The sequence below is a fragment of the Panulirus ornatus genome, chromosome 2 (genome assembly GCF_036320965.1).
Source record: "Panulirus ornatus isolate Po-2019 chromosome 2, ASM3632096v1, whole genome shotgun sequence".
NCBI lineage: Eukaryota > Metazoa > Arthropoda > Malacostraca > Decapoda > Palinuridae > Panulirus > Panulirus ornatus.
The window spans coordinates 15333775-15353001 of NC_092225.1; the positions used below are offsets into that span (position 1 = coordinate 15333775).

A 19227-nucleotide genomic window follows, 5' to 3' on the forward strand; every position below is an offset into this window, starting at 1 on the left:
CACAGGAGAAGTATTCAGGAGGTAACTGTCTGGTGGCAGATACTAGAATGATACTCAAGGGGCTAAAGGGCAGTTTAGCAAACTCTTCAAAGCGCACATTAGGCCAAAACTAAACTAGGATATCCTCCTCGAGTTTGGCCACTGTCCTTAAAATGAAAGGACAAGGAACTAATGAAGAAGGTCCAGAGGAGGGCAACAAAAAACTGGCCCAAGAATTAAGAGATGAGATATCATCAGATGTTAGATGGCATAAATTTGTTTATCATGAAAGAGAGAGGAATAAGGGATGACTTGATCACAAACTTCAAGTTTGTCAATCATTTTGACATTCTCGACAATCAACAGTTCTTCGAAGAATGTAAAGACAGAGGAAGCAAGAGGCTATAGCATGAAAGTATGCAAGTAAACTCTCAGAAAAGATGAAAAGGAAATACTTTTATATAGTATTCCAGTCTTGTATGAATGTCTGCGGGATAAAACTAGTGAGTCTGACTCTATGCATGAACTTAAAAAGTTGTATGATAGTTGGGAAAGTTAGAGGGATGGGCCCTACGAGTGTAGAACTCTTTCCCATACTGTGCAAATAGTTGATTAGCATACACAAGTGTGTGTGTGTGTGTGTGTGTGTGTGTGTGTCGTAGATCCCCTACAGAACTGCATATAAACATATACATCAGTTGGCAGCTATTCTCCCCTTCCCCTTTATCATCGCTCACCGTAACATTACGAAGAGATGATAATCTCCATAGAAGCTGGACGTGTGGGGCAGATCTCGTGTTAAGACTCCCTCGGGAATGAGGCTAGTTGTACGAGCTAACCTCACCCACCCAGGTTGCGTCCCTGACCAGGAGAAGGGGTGGCGGAGTGGACATTGTGTCTACCTGAACACTGGACACTTGAGTGCTACCATCAAGCTCCACCAGTTAAACTTTTGATAGATGATAGGTATCATAGGATAATAGATAGTAATAGATAATATTAGATAATAGATGATATTAGGTGATAGATAAATGAAGAGGACAATAGAGAATCCTCCTGGTGCATCGGAAAGATCGTTTCTCGTTGTCGTTATTAGTAATGAGGATCCGAAGCGGTTTCGGGTCATTGCTTCACCCGGAGCTCCGGCTTCGGCTGCATTATCTCGATTATACATTTTTTTTTTCCTTCTCGTTCTATTATTAGTATTTTTTCCTTTTTCTTTTTTTTTTTCCAGTAGCGGAGGCGTTGTGAGGCTTATGTCCCACATCGCTTTGATGGGTTGGCTGGGAGGAGAGGTTACGTCCGGTCTCTGTATTATTAAGGGATTTCGTGAGATGAGCTTGGCTGAACTCCAGTGTGGTTTGGGTATATTCCAGGTTAACATGATTCTATTTTCAATACGTCGGTAGATCCATCTTTTAATACCTTGTTATTCTTTGTCAAAAAATATATTTTCGTGATATGTATATAGCGACGACCTTCGTGTGTGTATATATATATATATATATATATATATATATATATATATATATATATATATATATGTATAGGAGGCCTTGGGTAAATACGCATTATGGTGGACTGTAAACACATGATGATGATGCAAGACCTTCAGGGTATGTTGTTATGTTCCATCGTCAATTTGGTCACTCGCTCCATCATAATGTCATCAATTCGGTCACTCGCTCCATCATAATGTCATCAATTCGGTCACTCGCTCCATCATAATGTCATCAATTTGGTTACTCGCGCCACCATAATGTCATGTAATTCAGTCAGGAGAATATCTTGTGTGGAAATCTACATGACTGAAAATTCATCCTTGGATTCACGATCATTCATCTAGTTACCTGAAATCACTCATTACGTTACTGTTACATGTCACCTCACAGGCTCCATTCATGAACAGAAGTCCTTATTGAGGCCAAGCCTTTAATAGAATACAAAAGAAGTGAGGAAGATGGAGGAATAGAGAAAACGTGGAAATCAATGAGATTTGGAGGAAGTGGCAAAAGAGAAGACACCTACCTTGTAAAAAGTATCAGGCAATAGAGGGTTGCGAAAGACATGAAACGTTTGAAGAGTTCTAAAGTTTAGCAGTGTAAGGAAAGAAACAAACATCACAGCGGTTCACCCTCGAGTCGCCGACGGCCACATACAGTCCAGTCTCTCCCTACCATTTGTATGGCCATGAGCGTGTGTGTGTGTGTGTGTGTATCTGGTTGCATAAGCTGGCCGTCAGGGCGTATTTCTTTCCCAGGGAAACTGGTGCTGACACCTGGTGATGGATTTATCGCCACGACGACCCACACACTTTCTCCTCTTACTGGAAGGATTCCATTCCTGGATACCTTCGCAGCTCAGCTGCTCTCGTTCTGGTGGAGTCAAGGTTTAGATTTTTTTTTTTTGATCGATGTTTGGAAGAGTAAGTGTTATATATATATATATATATATATATATATATATATATATATATATATATATATATATATATATATATATATTTCATCCCAGGGGATAGAAGAGAAAGAATACTTCCCACGTATTCCCTGCGTGTCGTGGAAGGCGACTAAAAGGAAGGGAGCGGGGGGCTGGAAATCCTTCCCTCTGGTTTCAAATTTTCCAAAAGAAGGAACAGAGAAGGGAGCCAAGTAAGGATATTCCCTCTAAGGCTCAGTCCTCTGTTCTTAACGCTACCTCGCTAGCGCGGGAAATGGCGAATAAGTATGAAACAAACGTATATTTGTCATTACGACGAAATCGAGTGTGTGTGGGGTAATGTCTGACCTCTCCGGCCGAAGACCAAGACAGCGTGTTGTCTGGGTTCTCCTGCTCGTCCAGCGGTGAAGTCGAAGTCACCAAGAACCGAAGACGGAACCGAAATCCGGCGTGGCTAGCTTACTCGTGCTCACGACCAACGCTGACGTGGTGGTGTAAGAAGGGAGTTTTCTGGAGTCTCATTGATAGCTGAGATGGCTCATCATGAACCATCTCATTACTCTCTCTCTCTCTCTCTCTCTCTCTCTCTCTCTCTCTCTCTCTCTCTCTCTCTCTCTCTCTCTCTTTCTCTCTCTCTCTCTCTCTCTCTCTCTCTCTCTCTCTCTCCTCTCTCTCTCTCTCTCTCTCTCTCCTAAACCAAAGATCCATCCATCGACAGACCTCGCGAGGAGGATGAGAATCTGGGAGGTTGGGTGTTAACGCGACTGCTCTTTCCAAGATCCCAACCCCCGATTGGCCCGCGTGTGATTCGCAGCCAACAAACACCCCCACCACACCACACGGACCTCCTTATCTGATCTCCTTCTATGCAGGTCACCAGCATAGACCACTGTGTGTTTGTATGCTCTCATTAACAAGGGCCTCTCATGCCTCGGCGCCCGGGGCCGATCGTGTCTCCCTCCCGAACCATCTTAATCACACATTTACCATTTTCTTCCGAGTGTTTGCTCAAGAGCGTCGTATCTCTTCAGTGAGATTAAGGACAATTAAGGAGTCTTAGTCGAGCGTAATCATTGCCATTATATATACTGCTTAATGGACTAGTGTCGCTTACTACCTCATCATGCCGTTGTAAGAGGGTCATCTCTCCTTCCTTCCTTTCCTCTGATACAGCTCTCTCTCCCTCTTTCCCTCCTCACTGTGAATAATGTGGGGGGAAAGATGATAAGCCAAGGCATCTTCCTTGATAAGCGTCGTCCCAATCTTTAAGCTTCAAGTCTCTGTTCCTTGGTCACTTAGCCGTCCGCATTCTTATACGTATCATCCATGATTTGAGTTCTCCATAATTTCCTTGTCCAGATCCATAGTTAGTGCCGATCTCTCTCTCTCTCTCTCTCTCTCTCTCTCTCTCTCTCTCTCTCTCTCTCTCTCTCTCTCTCTCTCTCTCTCTCTCTCTCTCTCTCTCTCTTCCATTCTTTTGGATAAGCGTCTTATGCGTATGTGTGTGTGTGTGTGTGTGTGTGTGTGTGTGTGTGTGTGTCATGTGGGTATATGTTTATCATTCGTGTTGTTTATGTAGAATGATATGTGGGCCTTGTGGTGTTTCTGATGTTTACATCTGCTGTAGCTTATCTCTTATACCGCTTCCAAAATCAATATGTACTTATACAGCTAATGTCTCGCCACTGGAAGGACTGGCTATGATTATATTACAATATACCTCAGGTAGACGAAGGAAGGAAGGAAGGAAGGAAGGAAGGCCTTTTTTTTTAGATTCCTTAGACTGCTGGAGGGAACGGTAGAGGTGCAAGTGTAGAGGACTGAAGAAATAGTTGGCATATCTTTGATGGTGTATAGAGTTCTTCAAGTATATGTTTCCAGAGGAAATGTTCGTTTTAGCCTAATTCGTCTCGCATCACCTCTTGACTGTTTGGATTTAAACCCATGAATATTGTAGACTTCGCACTGAACGTATGAATTCGTTGGAGAAGACCATAGAACGCCCATAACTATTGGTAGAACATTAATATCAATCAAATCTCCCGGGTACACAGGTTGAGCCAGTACGATAGTAATGGCAACATTGTACGATGACCTTTCACTTGTTTGTTTTTGAAACTCGTCCTTTTTTTCCCCCTCTCTATAAGTTTGCATGATCGACCGACCGACCTGGCTTAGCATAGTGTTTGTTAGTCATGCAAACCGTGCAGATCATCAGCCTTCTGCTGTGCATGACCACAGACAGTGACGCGAGGTTCCTCAAAGCCAGAATGGCCTTCTTAAGGGATTAGGTTGGAGAAAGAATAGAAGGAAGAATTTGTTGTTTATATGCGTGACGTCAGCTGTAATGGGTCTGCCGTGACTGATGTACGATAATATCAGTAAACGATACCAGTTACCGTATTGGTCCGTGTGATAAGAAAAGATTCATATTGATATACATTCCGTCAGTAGCCAGGAACACAGGAGTAGGAAGGTTTGAGAACTTTATTCGTACAGACAAAATAGTAGTAGTGCTCCCGCCTATTACGCAGGGGAACCGGGTTCGATCCTGGCTGTTGGAGGTTTGTATGATATATATATATATATATATATATATATATATATATATATATATATATATATATTATATTTGTTAATGAAGGTGCTAAAAGATAATTTGTAAGAATCTGATTTTGCTGACAATAAAGTGATTGTTGGCTTGATTGCCTCTTTCTTTCTGGCTCTACACACACACACACACACACACAAGGCTCATATTCTCCCACATTTTTTTTTCTTTCAAGAATTCTAATTACAACTCCCAGGCTGGTATAAAGGTTGGGCGCTGTTTACTTACTTGCTGGTAAAAAAAAAAAAAAAAAAAAAAAAAAAATGAAGGGTAATTACTGTCGTGGAGAACTGAGCGGGTTGATTATGGTCGTTTACTTAAGCACGAGCCTTTCGCTTATTATAAGTACGAGCAGATCGAGTGGAGCTGCCTCATTCACACTATTTCGGTCCATTTCATCCCGTGCACGCCACTCATCCTCCTGAATGCTCAGGTCCCCCACCCGATACTCCAGAGTCTCCTTAACTCCATCTATTGCATAAACCAGAGGGAAAGATAGTCACTTTCTTCTCACTTCAGGAGTGTGATATGCGGGTCCGTGGGGGCCTACTTCCTTCTCGTTAAACGGGAAAAGTTTTGATTACTCTGTTATTAAACGAGAGGGAGAAAGCGTCACTTCTTTCCCCTTAGAAGAAAACGAGATAAGGATAGCTCCTTCTTGTTAGATTAGCGCAATACCAGTGCCTCCTTATCAACGTAGAGGGAAATAATCTAATTAATCATTAATGAGGAGAGTTAAAAGCATCTTGACCCACATCTCGCATTAGCTGAGGGAAATGTGTCTTTTCCTTCTCATTTAAGGAGAGGTATAGAGGTATGGTGGGGGTGGGGGAGGTCGCTTCCCATTGACTCAAGAGGCGTGAGAGACTGCCATTGTTATCGCTATAGAAGGAGGAAAAGGCGCTGTTCCTTCCCTACATCCTCCTTACTTAATGAGAGGTGCAGGAACGAGACATATTTTTTTTAATTTCATGCACAGACACTAACACACTCTCTCTCTCTCTCTGAGACGCTTCACCTTCCTTGGCGAGTGCCTAGGCGAAGGTGAGAGAGAGAGAGAGAGAGAGAGAGAGAGAGAGAGAGTTTCGCTCTTCACCTACATCTACTCCCGCGACCATTACCTGTATACATTCCTCCTCTGCCAGTTGTTGAAGATGAGACCGTATCACTCTCCCTTCCGCCTCTCTCTCATTCGATGTCCAGAGATGAAGTAAAAGTCCTCTTCCTCCTCCTTCTCCTCTTTTCTTGAGACGTTTGGAGGGGAGTAAGCGTCCGTAGAATGGGGGTATGTACGTAGTTGGTGGGGATTGTTGATAAAACGTCTGTAGACGGGAAAATGTCCGTAGTGGGAAGGGGACCTTTTGAGTAAGCGTCCGTGGAAGGGGGCATGACCGTACTGGGAAGGGGACCGTTTAAGAGATTTACCGTTCCACTGTCCGTGAGAAGGGTGGTAATGTTCGTGGGGAGCTGGGTGGTAATGTTCGTGGGGAGCTGGGTGGTAATGTTCGTGGGGAGCTGGGTGGTAATGTTCGTGGGGAGCTGGGTGGTAATGTTCGTGGGGAGCTGGGTGGTAATGTTCGTGGGGAGCTGGGTGGTAATGTTCGTGGGGAGCTGGGTGGTAATGTTCGTGGGGAGCTGGGTGGTAATGTTCGTGGGGAGCTGGGTGGTAATGTTCGTGGGGAGCTGGGTGGTAATGTTCGTGGGGAGCTGGGTGGTAATGTTCGTGGGGAGCTGGGTGGTAATGTTCGTGGGGAGCTGGGTGGTAATGTTCGTGGGGAGCTGGGTGGTAATGTTCGTGGGGAGCTGGGTGGTAATGTTCGTGGGGAGCTGGGTGGTAATGTTCGTGGGGAGCTGGGTGATAATGTTCGTGGGGAGCTGGGTGGTAATGTTCGTGGGGAGCTGGGTGGTAATGTTCGTGGGGAGCTGGGTGGTAATGTTCGTGGGGAGCCGGGTGGTAATGTTCGTGGGGAGCTGGGTGGTAATGTTCGTGGGGAGCTGGGTGATAATGTTCGTGGGGAGCTGGGTGGTAATGTTCGTGGGGAGCTGGGTGGTAATGTTCGTGGGGAGCTGGGTGGTAATGTCCGTGGGGAGAGGGGTGGTAATGTTCGTGGGGAGAGGGGTGGTAATGTTCGTGGGGAGCTGGGTGATAATGTTCGTGGGGAGCTGGGTGGTAATGTTCGTGGGGAGCTGGGTGGTAATGTTCGTGGGGAGCTGGGTGGTAATGTTCGTGGGGAGCTGGGTGATAATGTTCGTGGGGAGCTGGGTGGTAATGTTCGTGGGGAGCTGGGTGGTAATGTTCGTGGGGAGCTGGGTGGTAATGTTCGTGGGGAGCTGGGTGGTAATGTTCGTGGGGAGCTGGGTGGTAATGTTCGTGGGGAGCTGGGTGGTAATGTTCGTGGGGAGCTGGGTGGTAATGTTCGTGGGGAGCTGGGTGGTAATGTTCGTGGGGAGCTAGGTGGTAATGTTCGTGGGGAGCTGGGTGGTAATGTTCGTGGGGAGCTGGGTGGTAATGTTCGTGGGGAGCTGGGTGGTAATGAGCACATATTGACTCCCCTCCCTAACGTATGACCGCCTGGTCCCTCCTACACAATAATTCACCGTAATTAAGCTAGTAATTGCAGAGGTGATTTTAACCTTAACTACAGGGAAGGTGGGGTGGCCCGGGGTGGAGTGTGTGGTTTAACATTAACTTCCGGGGTAGTATTTTAACATCAACCCTAAGAGTAGTATAATTCTACCATTAACAACTGGGGAAGTATGATTTTAACAGCAGCTACCGAGGATAGTGTGATTTAACATTACCCACTTAGGGAAGCAAGATGTTAAATCTAACACCAAAGGGAAGTGTGAATCTAACAGCTGTATGGACTGAAGATGGTTTAATCTAGCCTCTACTCTCTCATTCTGAGGACAAGACTTACTTTAGTATGTCTTCGCCTGTTTAGTGTAGACGATGAGAGGAGCTTGAAGTGACGTGTGACACTTTACAGTCCATCAGGTTGCTTGGTGGAGGAGGAGGAGGAGGTGGGTGAGGCGTTGCTGACCGCCAGGATACATCAGAAGACTCCAAAATGTATTGCAATAAGACTCATGATACCGTTTTCTTTCGGGTGTTTCAGAGACGCTAGAACCCTGGGAGGATATTTCCCCCCAGGGTTCTAGCGTCTCTTGGTTCATTGCATTCACGAAGCGAGAGTGGAAGGGGAAGCAGCCACCTTTCTATTTCAGTGCCTCAGCATAGCTACCCAGTGAAGGAAAGCGAGACGCATTTTATGCTGCAGTGGCTTGTATAATATCTTCCTTTACATGGACGTATTCTCATATATACCAGGGAATGTGTTTTATCGTTTCCCCGAGTTACCCTTGCAAAAATAGAAGAGATGAATGTGCGAGTCTTTCATCATAGACCACTTTCCAATTCTGATGGTAATGATTTATTGTTAACTGGTTTTTTCATTTTCTTCCTCCGTAAGAATTTGTTTTGTTATCATATCTCTCCTGACAACTAGGGTTTCGTTGGTGAATCTTCCTGCGTCTGCTCCAGTCTGATCAGAGACCACTAAGATATGACACATAAAAAAATAGGCAAAACATTGTAAAGATATTTTGAAGATATTGGTGTTCTTGTGTGGAAGGAGAATTTCTAGAAATGTTCTACAAGGACAGGACCATAGTTTTTTGTTTTAACTTTTGATTTAAGAACTTACTTTGGAAAACATTAAGCTTGTATGAAATTTGTTACTTTTTTCTTTGCTTGAATAGGGTGCTACATTCACTTGAGATAAATTTATCCCATTAGGAATTCAAGACGTAAGTGATATTTTAAGATGTATTGAAATCATACATGCAAATGAGATGGTAATGATTCCCTTTGTATTATACACAGACGATAGATATTTGTAGTGCCTCATTCCATTGTCTGATAGATATTGCGCCCCTTATGTACACTGCTTTGTACACTTCATGTGATCTCCTTCATATTCCTCTTGGATCTGCACCGTCATAAACATCGCTTGCAAGTATAGCCTCACCTCCGTGTGGCGTTAACTGTGATGTCTTCAGGAGGAGTAAGGACGAAAGCCTCCACTAAACGCTGGGCAGTGTCGGATTTTTCGTGGATTCTGGAGGCCCGGACGCACGCGTCCAACACCTGATAAAATTTTGAAAGGCTTAGTCGGGTAAACAGCCCCACTGAACCTCCTGTGGCAAACCTCATCATAGGGATTAATATCTTTCGTCAGTATCTGTGTACATCTACCCCAGTATTTCTGCCACTAGTTAGGAGTATTGGGGTATCAAGGGTATTAGGTTACTGATGCATATGATCATATGAAGGTTACAGTGTGTTTTAGGGTATCGGAGGTATTAGGTATTAGTTCACTCATTTGCATGTGTATAATATGATTGTATGAACGACAGTGTATATCAACTCATCATAAGTCCCTTGGTAATGATTTTTGTGTGTCTAAGACAGTAATACAGACAGTGGTGATCAATTTGATGAATTATTTCTGGAAACTGGAATGTTAATGATGTATCGCCATAGATTTCTATTCAGGAACTTTGTATGTGATTAGATATATAGACGAAGGCTTGGTGGATCCACCAACCTCCACCGTACGTGTTCTGTAAGGTGTAGTAATACAGCTGTAGTATGTCATCCTCCCAGGTACAGTCAGTGAAGGTTTTATAACTAAGGTGTTGAGGCATCCTACAAATCTCCTCTGCCATTTCCAGTTGCCTTTACTGCTAAGGAGATGGAGTGAGGGAATCTGTTTCTCTTCCCTTTGAAGCTCTTGGGCACGACGGCAACGCGACCCCTTGAGTATGACTGGTTCTTGGCACCATCATGCCCAAGGGTCGTACCGTCGTGCTCATAAACCATATCATTATCATGCCCCTTGAGACGATGAGGTAAAGACCTTCATCTGACCCGGGCGTTTTCCTGCCTCAGGTGTACAACTTCCTGCCGAGCATCAGCGCTGTGACCGGCGTGTCCCCCCAGCGGTACCTGTGGCGCGTGGCCGTCGCGCTCCACATCTCCCCGCGGCTGCTGGTGGCGTGGGTCGCCCGCGCCTACTACACGGCCCTGGCTGCCCACGTCCCCGTTGTGCGTCGTCCTGCCTACCTCACACTGGTCGACGCGGCCTTCTACCTCAACCTGACGGAGCTCGCCACACTCTGTGGGGTCACCTACATTTCCAATAAGGAGAACTACCGTGAGTACATACCTACCTCCTTGCTTACCTGTTTGCTTGCTTGCCCGTTTGCTTGCTTGCTTTCCTGGTGTGAATTGGGGTCAAAGGTTCAAGAACAAGGTGGTTAGGGTGGATGGTTAATGATCTCGGGGCTGTTTCTGGAGTCAGGGGTCAAAAGTCTGGGGGGGGGGGGGGTGTTCAAAGGTCTCGTGGGGGGGGGGGGTTAAAAGTCTCGAGGGTAGTAGAGATGACCAGAGTCATTCCTGGGGTTCAGGGGTCAAGAATTAGGTTAGTATTCTTGAGGGTCGTGACCTGACGATCCTGCATGATGAAGCATCCGCTGATTCGAATCTCCCGGGTTCGATACATTTCTGAACCTCTTTACCTGTGCAGCTGATTGAGATATATTCTAGTCTTGGTTCGTCCACATTTCTTGCCGTTCAGCATCACGGGACTGTACAGTAACTTGCCTTTGTAGGTACTGTATCATGAATAACAAAGCTGATGGTTTATCCAGGGCGAGGTTAGACGGTAACCTCCACTTAATGCGTCAACGTGAAGTGGATATAGATATGAATCTGTCTCTCTTGAGGAAGGTTACTTTCTTCCTGCGGCCAGTTGGTTTTCTTTTGCCTGTATATTCTTTGTAGTTCTCTCTCTCTCTCTCTCTCTCTCTCTCTCTCTCTCTCTCTCTCTCTCTCTCTCTCTCTCTCCATCTATCTGTCTGTCTGTCTCTGTTTCCGCGGCGATCGCAACGCGCAAGCCCTGCTTCGTCGTAATTATTCATAGATTCTCTGTCTGTTTCTCTCTATATATGTATTTGGACAAACGCCTATCCTTTACTGGCTGATGAGAGAGAGAGAGAGAGAGAGAGAGAGAGAGAGAGAGAGAGAGAGAGAGAGAGAGAGAGAGAGAGAGAGAGAGAGAGACTTGCGTAATGGTAAGGTGCTCAAGGTGATGGAGACCAGTGGCGCTTCCCTGACGTCGCTATCATCGGCGCTGTCACTGTCTGCAGCAGCAGCAGCAGCTCCTCCTCTCCCCGGGCTCGCCGTCAGTAGCTATCGGTGATTAACGAGGAAGCTCTCCAACCAGCCCTCTCTGGTGGCTGATCAGGGCTGGGGCTGGCTGACGCAGGCAGCGGGAGGGCTCAGACTCGGAGCTGGATGTCTGGACGGTGGAGGGAACGAGGAGAGATGCGGAGGTGGAGGAGGAGGAGACGGGACAGGTACGCGCGGGAGTATGTGTGTGTGTGTGTGTGGGAGAGAGAGAAAGAGAGAGAGAGAGAGAGAGAGAGAGAGAGAGAGAGAGAGAGAGAGAGAGAGAGAGAGAGAGAGAGCCTAGAGGACGCAGGGTAGATGGACCTGAGTGTTGTAAGAGGGATAAGGAACACGGTCACCGTCTCTCTCTCTCTGGAAGCCCATCAAGTGAGAGGGCTCTCTCTCTCTCTCTCTCTCTCTCTCTCTCTCTCTCTCTCTCTCTCTCTCTCTCTCTCTCTCTCTCTCCACACCACCCGACTTGCCGTATTCCCTGACCTCCTCTATCCGGTTCGGTGTGCGTGCCATCCGACACCGCGTCTTCCTCCTTCCCCCCACACACGCGAGCGCTACCCGCCCCCCCGTGCCTCACGATGTAAACCTCCGTCGTAGGGTACTCGTAAGTAGGGTCCTACCCCCTCTCCCTCCTTCTCCCCTCCCTCTCCCCTCCCTCCCCCCTTTCCCTCCTTCTCCCCTCCCTCTCCCCTCCCTCCCCCATCTCCTCCCCTCCCTCATCCCTCTCCCTCCGTCTCCCCTCCCTCACCCACAGGCAGGGCCTTCTGTTTCTCTGTTTCTCTACGTACTTAATCGCACAGATACGTCTGTTTTTCTACGTACGTAGTCGTACAGATGCACCTGTTTCTCGACGTAAATAGTCGTACAGGTACGTCTGTTTCTCTACGTACATAGTCGTACATATACGTCTGCTTCTCTACGTACATAGTCGTACAGATAAGTCTGTCTCTTCACGTACATAGTCGTACAGATGCATATATGTAAATTGTCGTACAGATACGTCTGTCTCTCTACGTACATAGTCGTATCTTACGCTTTCGTAGTATCGCTGGATTGTATAAGAATAGTTAGGTGTTAGTTGAGATGTTAAATTACCTTGAGGTAAAGTAAGAACGGCAAATATATTAAAATTATATTTGCTTTTATGTGAGACTTTGTCTCTCTTCCCTCCATTTTGTTGACATTGTAAATGCAGTTTTCGTTTGGACCCTTAGAGCAAGCACTACGGTACGCCCCTTAGATCATTGTGATACGACCTTTTGAGTACAACGGTACGACCCTTGAGTACAATGGTACGCCTTGAGTACAGTAGTACGACCCTTGAGCACAACGCTACGACCCTTGAGCGCAACGGTTCGACCCTTGAGTACAATGGTACGACCCATACGTCCTATGGTCTGGCCTTTGGTCTAGCCCTTGAGGGTCGGGTCAAGGGCCAGACCAGACCGTGCTCAAGGGCCGCACCGTCGTGCTCAAGGGTCGTAACGTCGTGCTCAAGGGTCGTCCAGTCATATTCAATGGTTTGGATAACACCCAGGGAATTTGTAGGTCTTCGTCATCGTGTATGACAGTGAGATCCTCGCTGCTGCAGAGCCCACGATTGGAGTTCCTGTGTGTGTGTGTGAGAGAGAGAGAGAGAGAGAGAGAGAGAGAGAGAGAGAGAGAGAGAGAGAGAGAGAGAGTGTTATGGCGCGATGGCTTCTCTCTCTCTCTCTCTCTGTCTCTCTCTCTCTCTCTCTCTCTCTCTCTCTCTCTCTCTCTCTCTCTCTCTCTCTCTCTCTCTCTCTCTGTGCCGCAAGTATACGAAAGGTGAGGTGGAGCCGGGAGACAATTTGAAGCCATCATGGGTGAGGAGGAGGGAGGAGGAGGGGGGAATATAGCCGCTACTGGTCTCGTGTCGCTTTATGAATCGCGCCTGATCCTCACTGCTACTGACGGCACGTGCAATATCTTTGTGTGGGGGAGAGGGAGGGAGGAGTGGATGGGTGGAGGAGGAGCGAGGTGGGAGGGGGACGTCTTGTACCGCCGGTGTTGCTACTGGTGCCACAACGGTGGGTGATGGGGGTTTGCCTGTGTGGTGGCGGAAGGCTCCACGTCTACCCCACCACCCCACTATATTTCCACGTTCATAAGGTTCCTCTCTGCTTAGGTCCTCTGCTCGTGAAGACAGTGGTACGTCTTCTTGAACTGGGCGTCTCTCGATTTACATCTGGTTTACAATAGTCATTTACGGTCTTACAGTATTTCATGTTGATTTCTCTCTCTCTCTCTCTCTCTCTCTCTCTCTCTCTCTCTCTCTCTCTCTCTCTCTCTCTCTCTCTCTCTCTCTCTCATATTTTTCTTACGTGTTGGTTTTTGTAGTTCATGATCTAAGGTTGGTATAAGTTGTTCAATTTCTTTAGTTTCTTGTGGCAGGTTACCAGAGACGTACAGACATCTGTGGAGAGTGAAATGGTTCAGTCTTTCCTGGTATAATGCATCTGGTGTTTGTCTCTTGTCTTTGGGACTCTGTGTCTAAAATATGGGAAGGATTCTTCAATTTTTTTTCTTCTCAACACTGTACTCTTCAATTTGTTTTTGTGGTACACACAGACGCAGACGTACACAGACGGAGACATACAGACACTGATACTGACAGGAACACACACACACACACACACACACACACACACACACACACACACACACGCACGCACACACACACACACACACACATACACACACGTACGTCTGGTTGCCAGGTGGTGCAAGCCTGACCCCAGCCTGTGCAGCCCTGCAAGTTCAGCCTCACCATCAGGGCAACAAACCCTTACATACACACACACACACACACACACACACACACACACACATACACACACACACACACACACACATACACACACACACACACACACATCCACACACACATTGTTAATGCAGAGACTATACATAAACTTAAGAAACTGATGATAATGGAGAAAGTTCAAGAGATGAAGCCCCACGAGTGTAAAACTCCCTCCCCATATAGCACAAATATAGATGATAATCAAATGGGTAAACACACACACACACACACGCGCGCGCGTCACCACTCATAGCATCTGATCCTGATACACTTGACTAGTTCACCCATAGAGCGATCATGTGAATATGTAAATAACTTAGATGCATCGCTGCTCGCTTTCGTAAAGCTGGTGTGAACTCCCTCAATGTGAATATGATTACGCTGGGTAGATGTCGTGTTCTATGTGTACATGATCGTGAACCCTCTCACCAGTTTCCATGAAGCCTGGATCAGGCACGATAGGCATCCAACATCACAATTCACAAGGGGAGGATCTCCTCATATACGTATATAGGCGCCTCTTAAAACCGCCTCACATTGCGCTCCGTATTCATTCGCGTGAGATCATAGGTGTTTAGTCTTGCGTCTTCCTCCGCACAATGCTTCCACCACACATATCAAGGAGACCATTTCCCCGTTAGTCCTGGGTTAAGGTATAAAGGTAGATTATAACTTGCTTTGAAACGAAGGTGCACAGGTTTCTCCTACTTTGATGTCCATAGGCCACATGCATAGTGAGTGTACGTGGTCTTAGAGTTATTCTAAACTCCTCAAGAAGGTGAAAAAAGGATTTTTCGTTTGGTAGATGTCGTAGCTTGACTTTGACGACCTGGACGACCCTTGGCAGTTGGTAAGCCTACAGCCCAAACGAACCAACTAGCCAAACAAGCATCCTGGACGTAACGAGGGCGAACTACACATCAGCTCACAAAGTCGCTACGATCAAGATTTAAAAGGAAATTGTACGACACACGTTTTCTTATCATTCTTCGAAAATCTGCCTCTGGGATCATCAGCATCATCATCATCAAGACCATCGGGCCCAACTGGAGACCTCGGGCTTCGACACTTGAAACCCGACACCTGGCGGATGTGTTTCAGTCCTGTCGATCGCTTGCCCAGAGGACGACCACCTGAGCTTGATCAGCACAGTACAACATCATGTGACGAGTGACTGTGGCTGGCTGGAGTACAACGAACGCCGCCATGTTATGAAGATGTTTGAGAAGGCTGGGGTCTGCCTGTCTGTGTGAGGGTTAGGTTGTCTGTGTGTGGTGGTCATATCTGTGGTTGTATGTGGATCGTGTGTGTGTGTGTGTGTGTGTGTTGCTGTGGTCGTGAATGTACGTGAGGGGCAGGTGGCCCATCTAGGCCATGGGAGAAGGTGTGTGGTTGCTTCGTTTTATCAGTTATCTGATGGTGGGCCACAGATAGCGGCGGCCCGGGCCAAGAACACCACCTGGGGTATGGCTACCAGCTGGGTTTGTGTGTGACGCTACCAGGCCTCCCAGGGCCACACTACCAGGGCCACACAAGCCAGCGTAGAGCCATACTACCAGAGCCATACTGCCTGCCCCAAGGGCCACACTACCAGAGCCACGTTACCTGCTCCAAGGGCCACTCTACTAGGGCCACACTACCAGAGCCACGCTACCTGCCATAAGGGCCACTCTACCGAAGCCACACGACCAGAGCCACACGACCAGAGCCACACGACCAGAGTCACACGACCAGGGCCACACTAGCCAGCCCTGCAGCCCCGGTGCTGGGATCTCGGTAAGGTATTGATTACTGTCTGGCCACATGTTTACCTTGCTAATAATGTTGCACGTATCAGACACGTCTCACCTGCCGCGCTTTATACCATGTTTATTACTGCTAATTGAGCCTCTAACCTGGATCCAATGCAAGCGAAATTTAGTGGATATAAATCAATATATATATATATATATATATATATATATATATATATATATATATATATATATATATATATATATATTATATTCTTTTTTTTCTTTCCAACTATTCGCCATCTCCCGCGTTAGCAAGGTAACGTTAAGAACAGAGGACTGGGCCTCTAAGGGAACATCCTCACCTGGCCCCCTTCTCTGTTCCTTCTTTTGGAAAATTAAAAAAAAAAAAACGAGAGGGGAGGATTTCCAGCCCCGCTCCCTCCCCTTTTAGTCGCCTTCTACGACACGCAGGGAATACGTGGGAAGTATTCTTTCTCCCCTATCCCCAGGGATAACATACATATATATATATATATATATATATATATATATATATATATATATATATATATATATATATATATATATGTATATGATGAATTACTAAACGATCTCTTCTCTCGCTTAAAACTTTCCAACGTTCACGTCTGTCGATAATTCAAACAAAAATATATAGTTTCTTAATAGTTTAAGTTTCAAGATCGTCATAATCGTTTGTCAAGTTCAGATTTTTGCTTGTTTGTTCTGTAGAACACCATGTGGCGTGCAGGCTGGGTGAGGCAGGAGGAGATGCCAATGTTGTGTAAACACGAGAGTTTCGTCTTGGTCTGGTGTTGGGTGTGTGTTGGCCCTAAATTTTTCGAAGAGGGGAGTAGTGGCCTTCCCCCACATCACCAGCTGTCAGAAGTCAGTCAGGTTATTGCTTTTGTTCGTGTGTGTGTGTGTGTGTGTATGTGTGTGTGTGTGTGTGTGTGTGTGTGGGTGTGTATGTATGTGTTTCTCCCGCCCTCTTGTGTCAGTATGTTTGGTTCTTCTCATCATTTCGACTTTTGAGCACGACGGTACGACCCTTGAGCACGAAGGTACGACCCTTGATCATGACGGTACGACCCATGATCACGACGGTACGAATCTTAAGCACGAGGGTGCGACCTTTGATGACGAAGGTACGACCCTCGATCCGGTCTGTACGAACCATGATCGCGAGGGTACGACCCTTGCGTATGACTTAACCGACCCGTAAGGGTCATGTCAAAAGTCAGGACATTATACCCGAAGGTCGTCCTGTCATCCTACAACCTTGTACGGTCGTAATCAAGTGTCGTACCGTCTTGGTCAAGGACGTGAGTAAAAGGTAAAAGAAAAAAAAATACAGAAGAGAAATCTACACTTGTACTGGCAGGGACCTTAAGAAATATACTGGAAAACAAGCACAACTTCAACATTTACGAAACATGAAGAAATTATAGAATAGCAACAGCCTTGTGTTATGATCTGCTGTTAATCTGGGCCACCAGCCGCTCTCCTGCTGCTGCTCCTGCTGCTGTCATTAAGGTCCAGCCTCGCTAACAAGGAGCAACAGACACGTCCGGTAAACGGCAGCCTAACGTACACAGAGGCCAAGAGTCGTAAAACACGGACGTGAGGAGGTGGAGCTGAGAGCCTGGTGTGTGTGTGTGTGTGTGTGTGTGTGTGTGTGGAGGTCCTCACCCATGTCCCCTCCTCCCTCGACATTCACTGGCCACTCATCTCCCCCTTTTCCCATGTCACTGCCCCAACTCTACCAGCAGATAAACAGACACCCTCACTCCTCCCTGAACATGTCTACGTCACACGCAGGTTGTAATCCACTTCCCTGACCAGGATGGACCTGTTCTAAACTCCCCTCTTTGTCTTCCTTCGTCGTCGCCTTCTTCATGGCCTCTCTTCTGTCCACACTGGGCAGGGCCCTCCTCCTACCACGGTCGCCTCTTGTAGATCGGCGCCAGGCAGTAAACTAACTCTGTCGTGGTCGCCTCCATTTGTCTTGAGAAGATGTTCTTTATAGCAAGGGCGTCTCCTGCCCCCCTCCTCTATCATCCCCTCCACGTCATTATCGTACGATATAGAGGTGTTATTACGTAAGGTCCAGTGGGGGATTAGACTACCTTCCGCTTAACCTAGGATTCGGGGGCTATAGCCTTTGCACGATTACCATATTCGTAATCTTAGACCATTAAGTTTCTGTGCCACCATAAGGGGTGAAAGAAGATTACTCTGATATATATATATATATATATATATATATATATATATATATATATATATATATATATATATATATATATTATATATATTACGAGGTTTTTCTTTCAGTTCCTGAGTTTAGAGTTATTCTCGAGCAACTTTGTGTTGTTGCAGAAGACGAAGGTTTCCTCCCACCACTCAGGTTCCCGACCATTAAACATTAATCTCCTATATGTCCCACGGCGGCCTCTCCACCCCTCGCTCGCTCTCCCATCCATCTGGCGCGCTCTACTGTTGTTGACTCTGGATGGGTTCCAGGGAGCGTAGCTTCAGGCCTTTATGTCAACGGCAGTAGTTGGTCGTCCAGCTAATGGCTGTGTAAGGAACACCTGCTGCCCGACCGTTCACTTGAGTATTGTCTGGAACGACGATTTAGGACCCCGAGGCCAGTTAACACGATAGACGGATATACGAAAATTTAGGAGTGAAATATGTGTCTCGTTATTATCTATAGTATTAAAGATGGACACTTGGAATTAAGGAAGTAGAGAGGGCGGTGTTGGGGCATTGTCCTTGCCAGCTGTTTGACATAGCAGGAGCACATGCTTGAATTACACGAGTCTGAAAATAGCTAATGGGTCACTGGGGAATTATGTGCGCATTAAGGCCAGCTCGTGGGGGCCACTGTGGAATTATGTATACACGTGGAGCGGTGGTGACGTCCTGGAAAGATACGTTCCCTGGAACAGCTTTAATGTAGTACGGGAAGGATGTGCGACTCCCTTTGAAGAGCTTGGTGATGGTGCCTCAGGGACACGAAGGAATATACGTACCTCAGAGGAGCTGATGGTACACTGTGGAATGATGTATGTTTCAGAGGAGCTTATGGTACATTGAGGAATAGTGTGTCTCAAAGGAGCTGATGGTACATTGAAGAACAATGTGTACCTCAAAGAAGCTGGTGGTACACTGTGGAATGATGTGTACCTCAAAGGAGCTCATGGTACAACGAGGAATAATGTGTACCTCAAAGAAGCTGATGGTACACTGTGGAATGATGTGTACCTCAAACAAGCTGATGGTACACTGTGGAATGATGTGTACCTCAAACAAGCTGATGGTACACTGTGGAATGATGTGTACCTCAAACAAGCTGATGGTA

General features: G+C 46.5%; 1 protein-coding gene across 5 annotated transcripts in view; it reads left to right on the top strand.

Moving 5' to 3' along the window:
- The window catches only part of LOC139753649 (post-GPI attachment to proteins factor 2-like), a 377354-nt gene that overhangs the window by 303365 nt on the left and 54762 nt on the right, over positions 1 to 19227 (top strand). For all 5 annotated transcript variants that reach the window (XM_071670296.1, XM_071670276.1, XM_071670267.1 and 2 more), the window contains exon 3: positions 9984 to 10248. In XM_071670296.1, coding sequence (XP_071526397.1) covers positions 9984 to 10248 — 265 coding nt within the window. The remainder of the gene's footprint in view (positions 1 to 9983; positions 10249 to 19227) is intronic.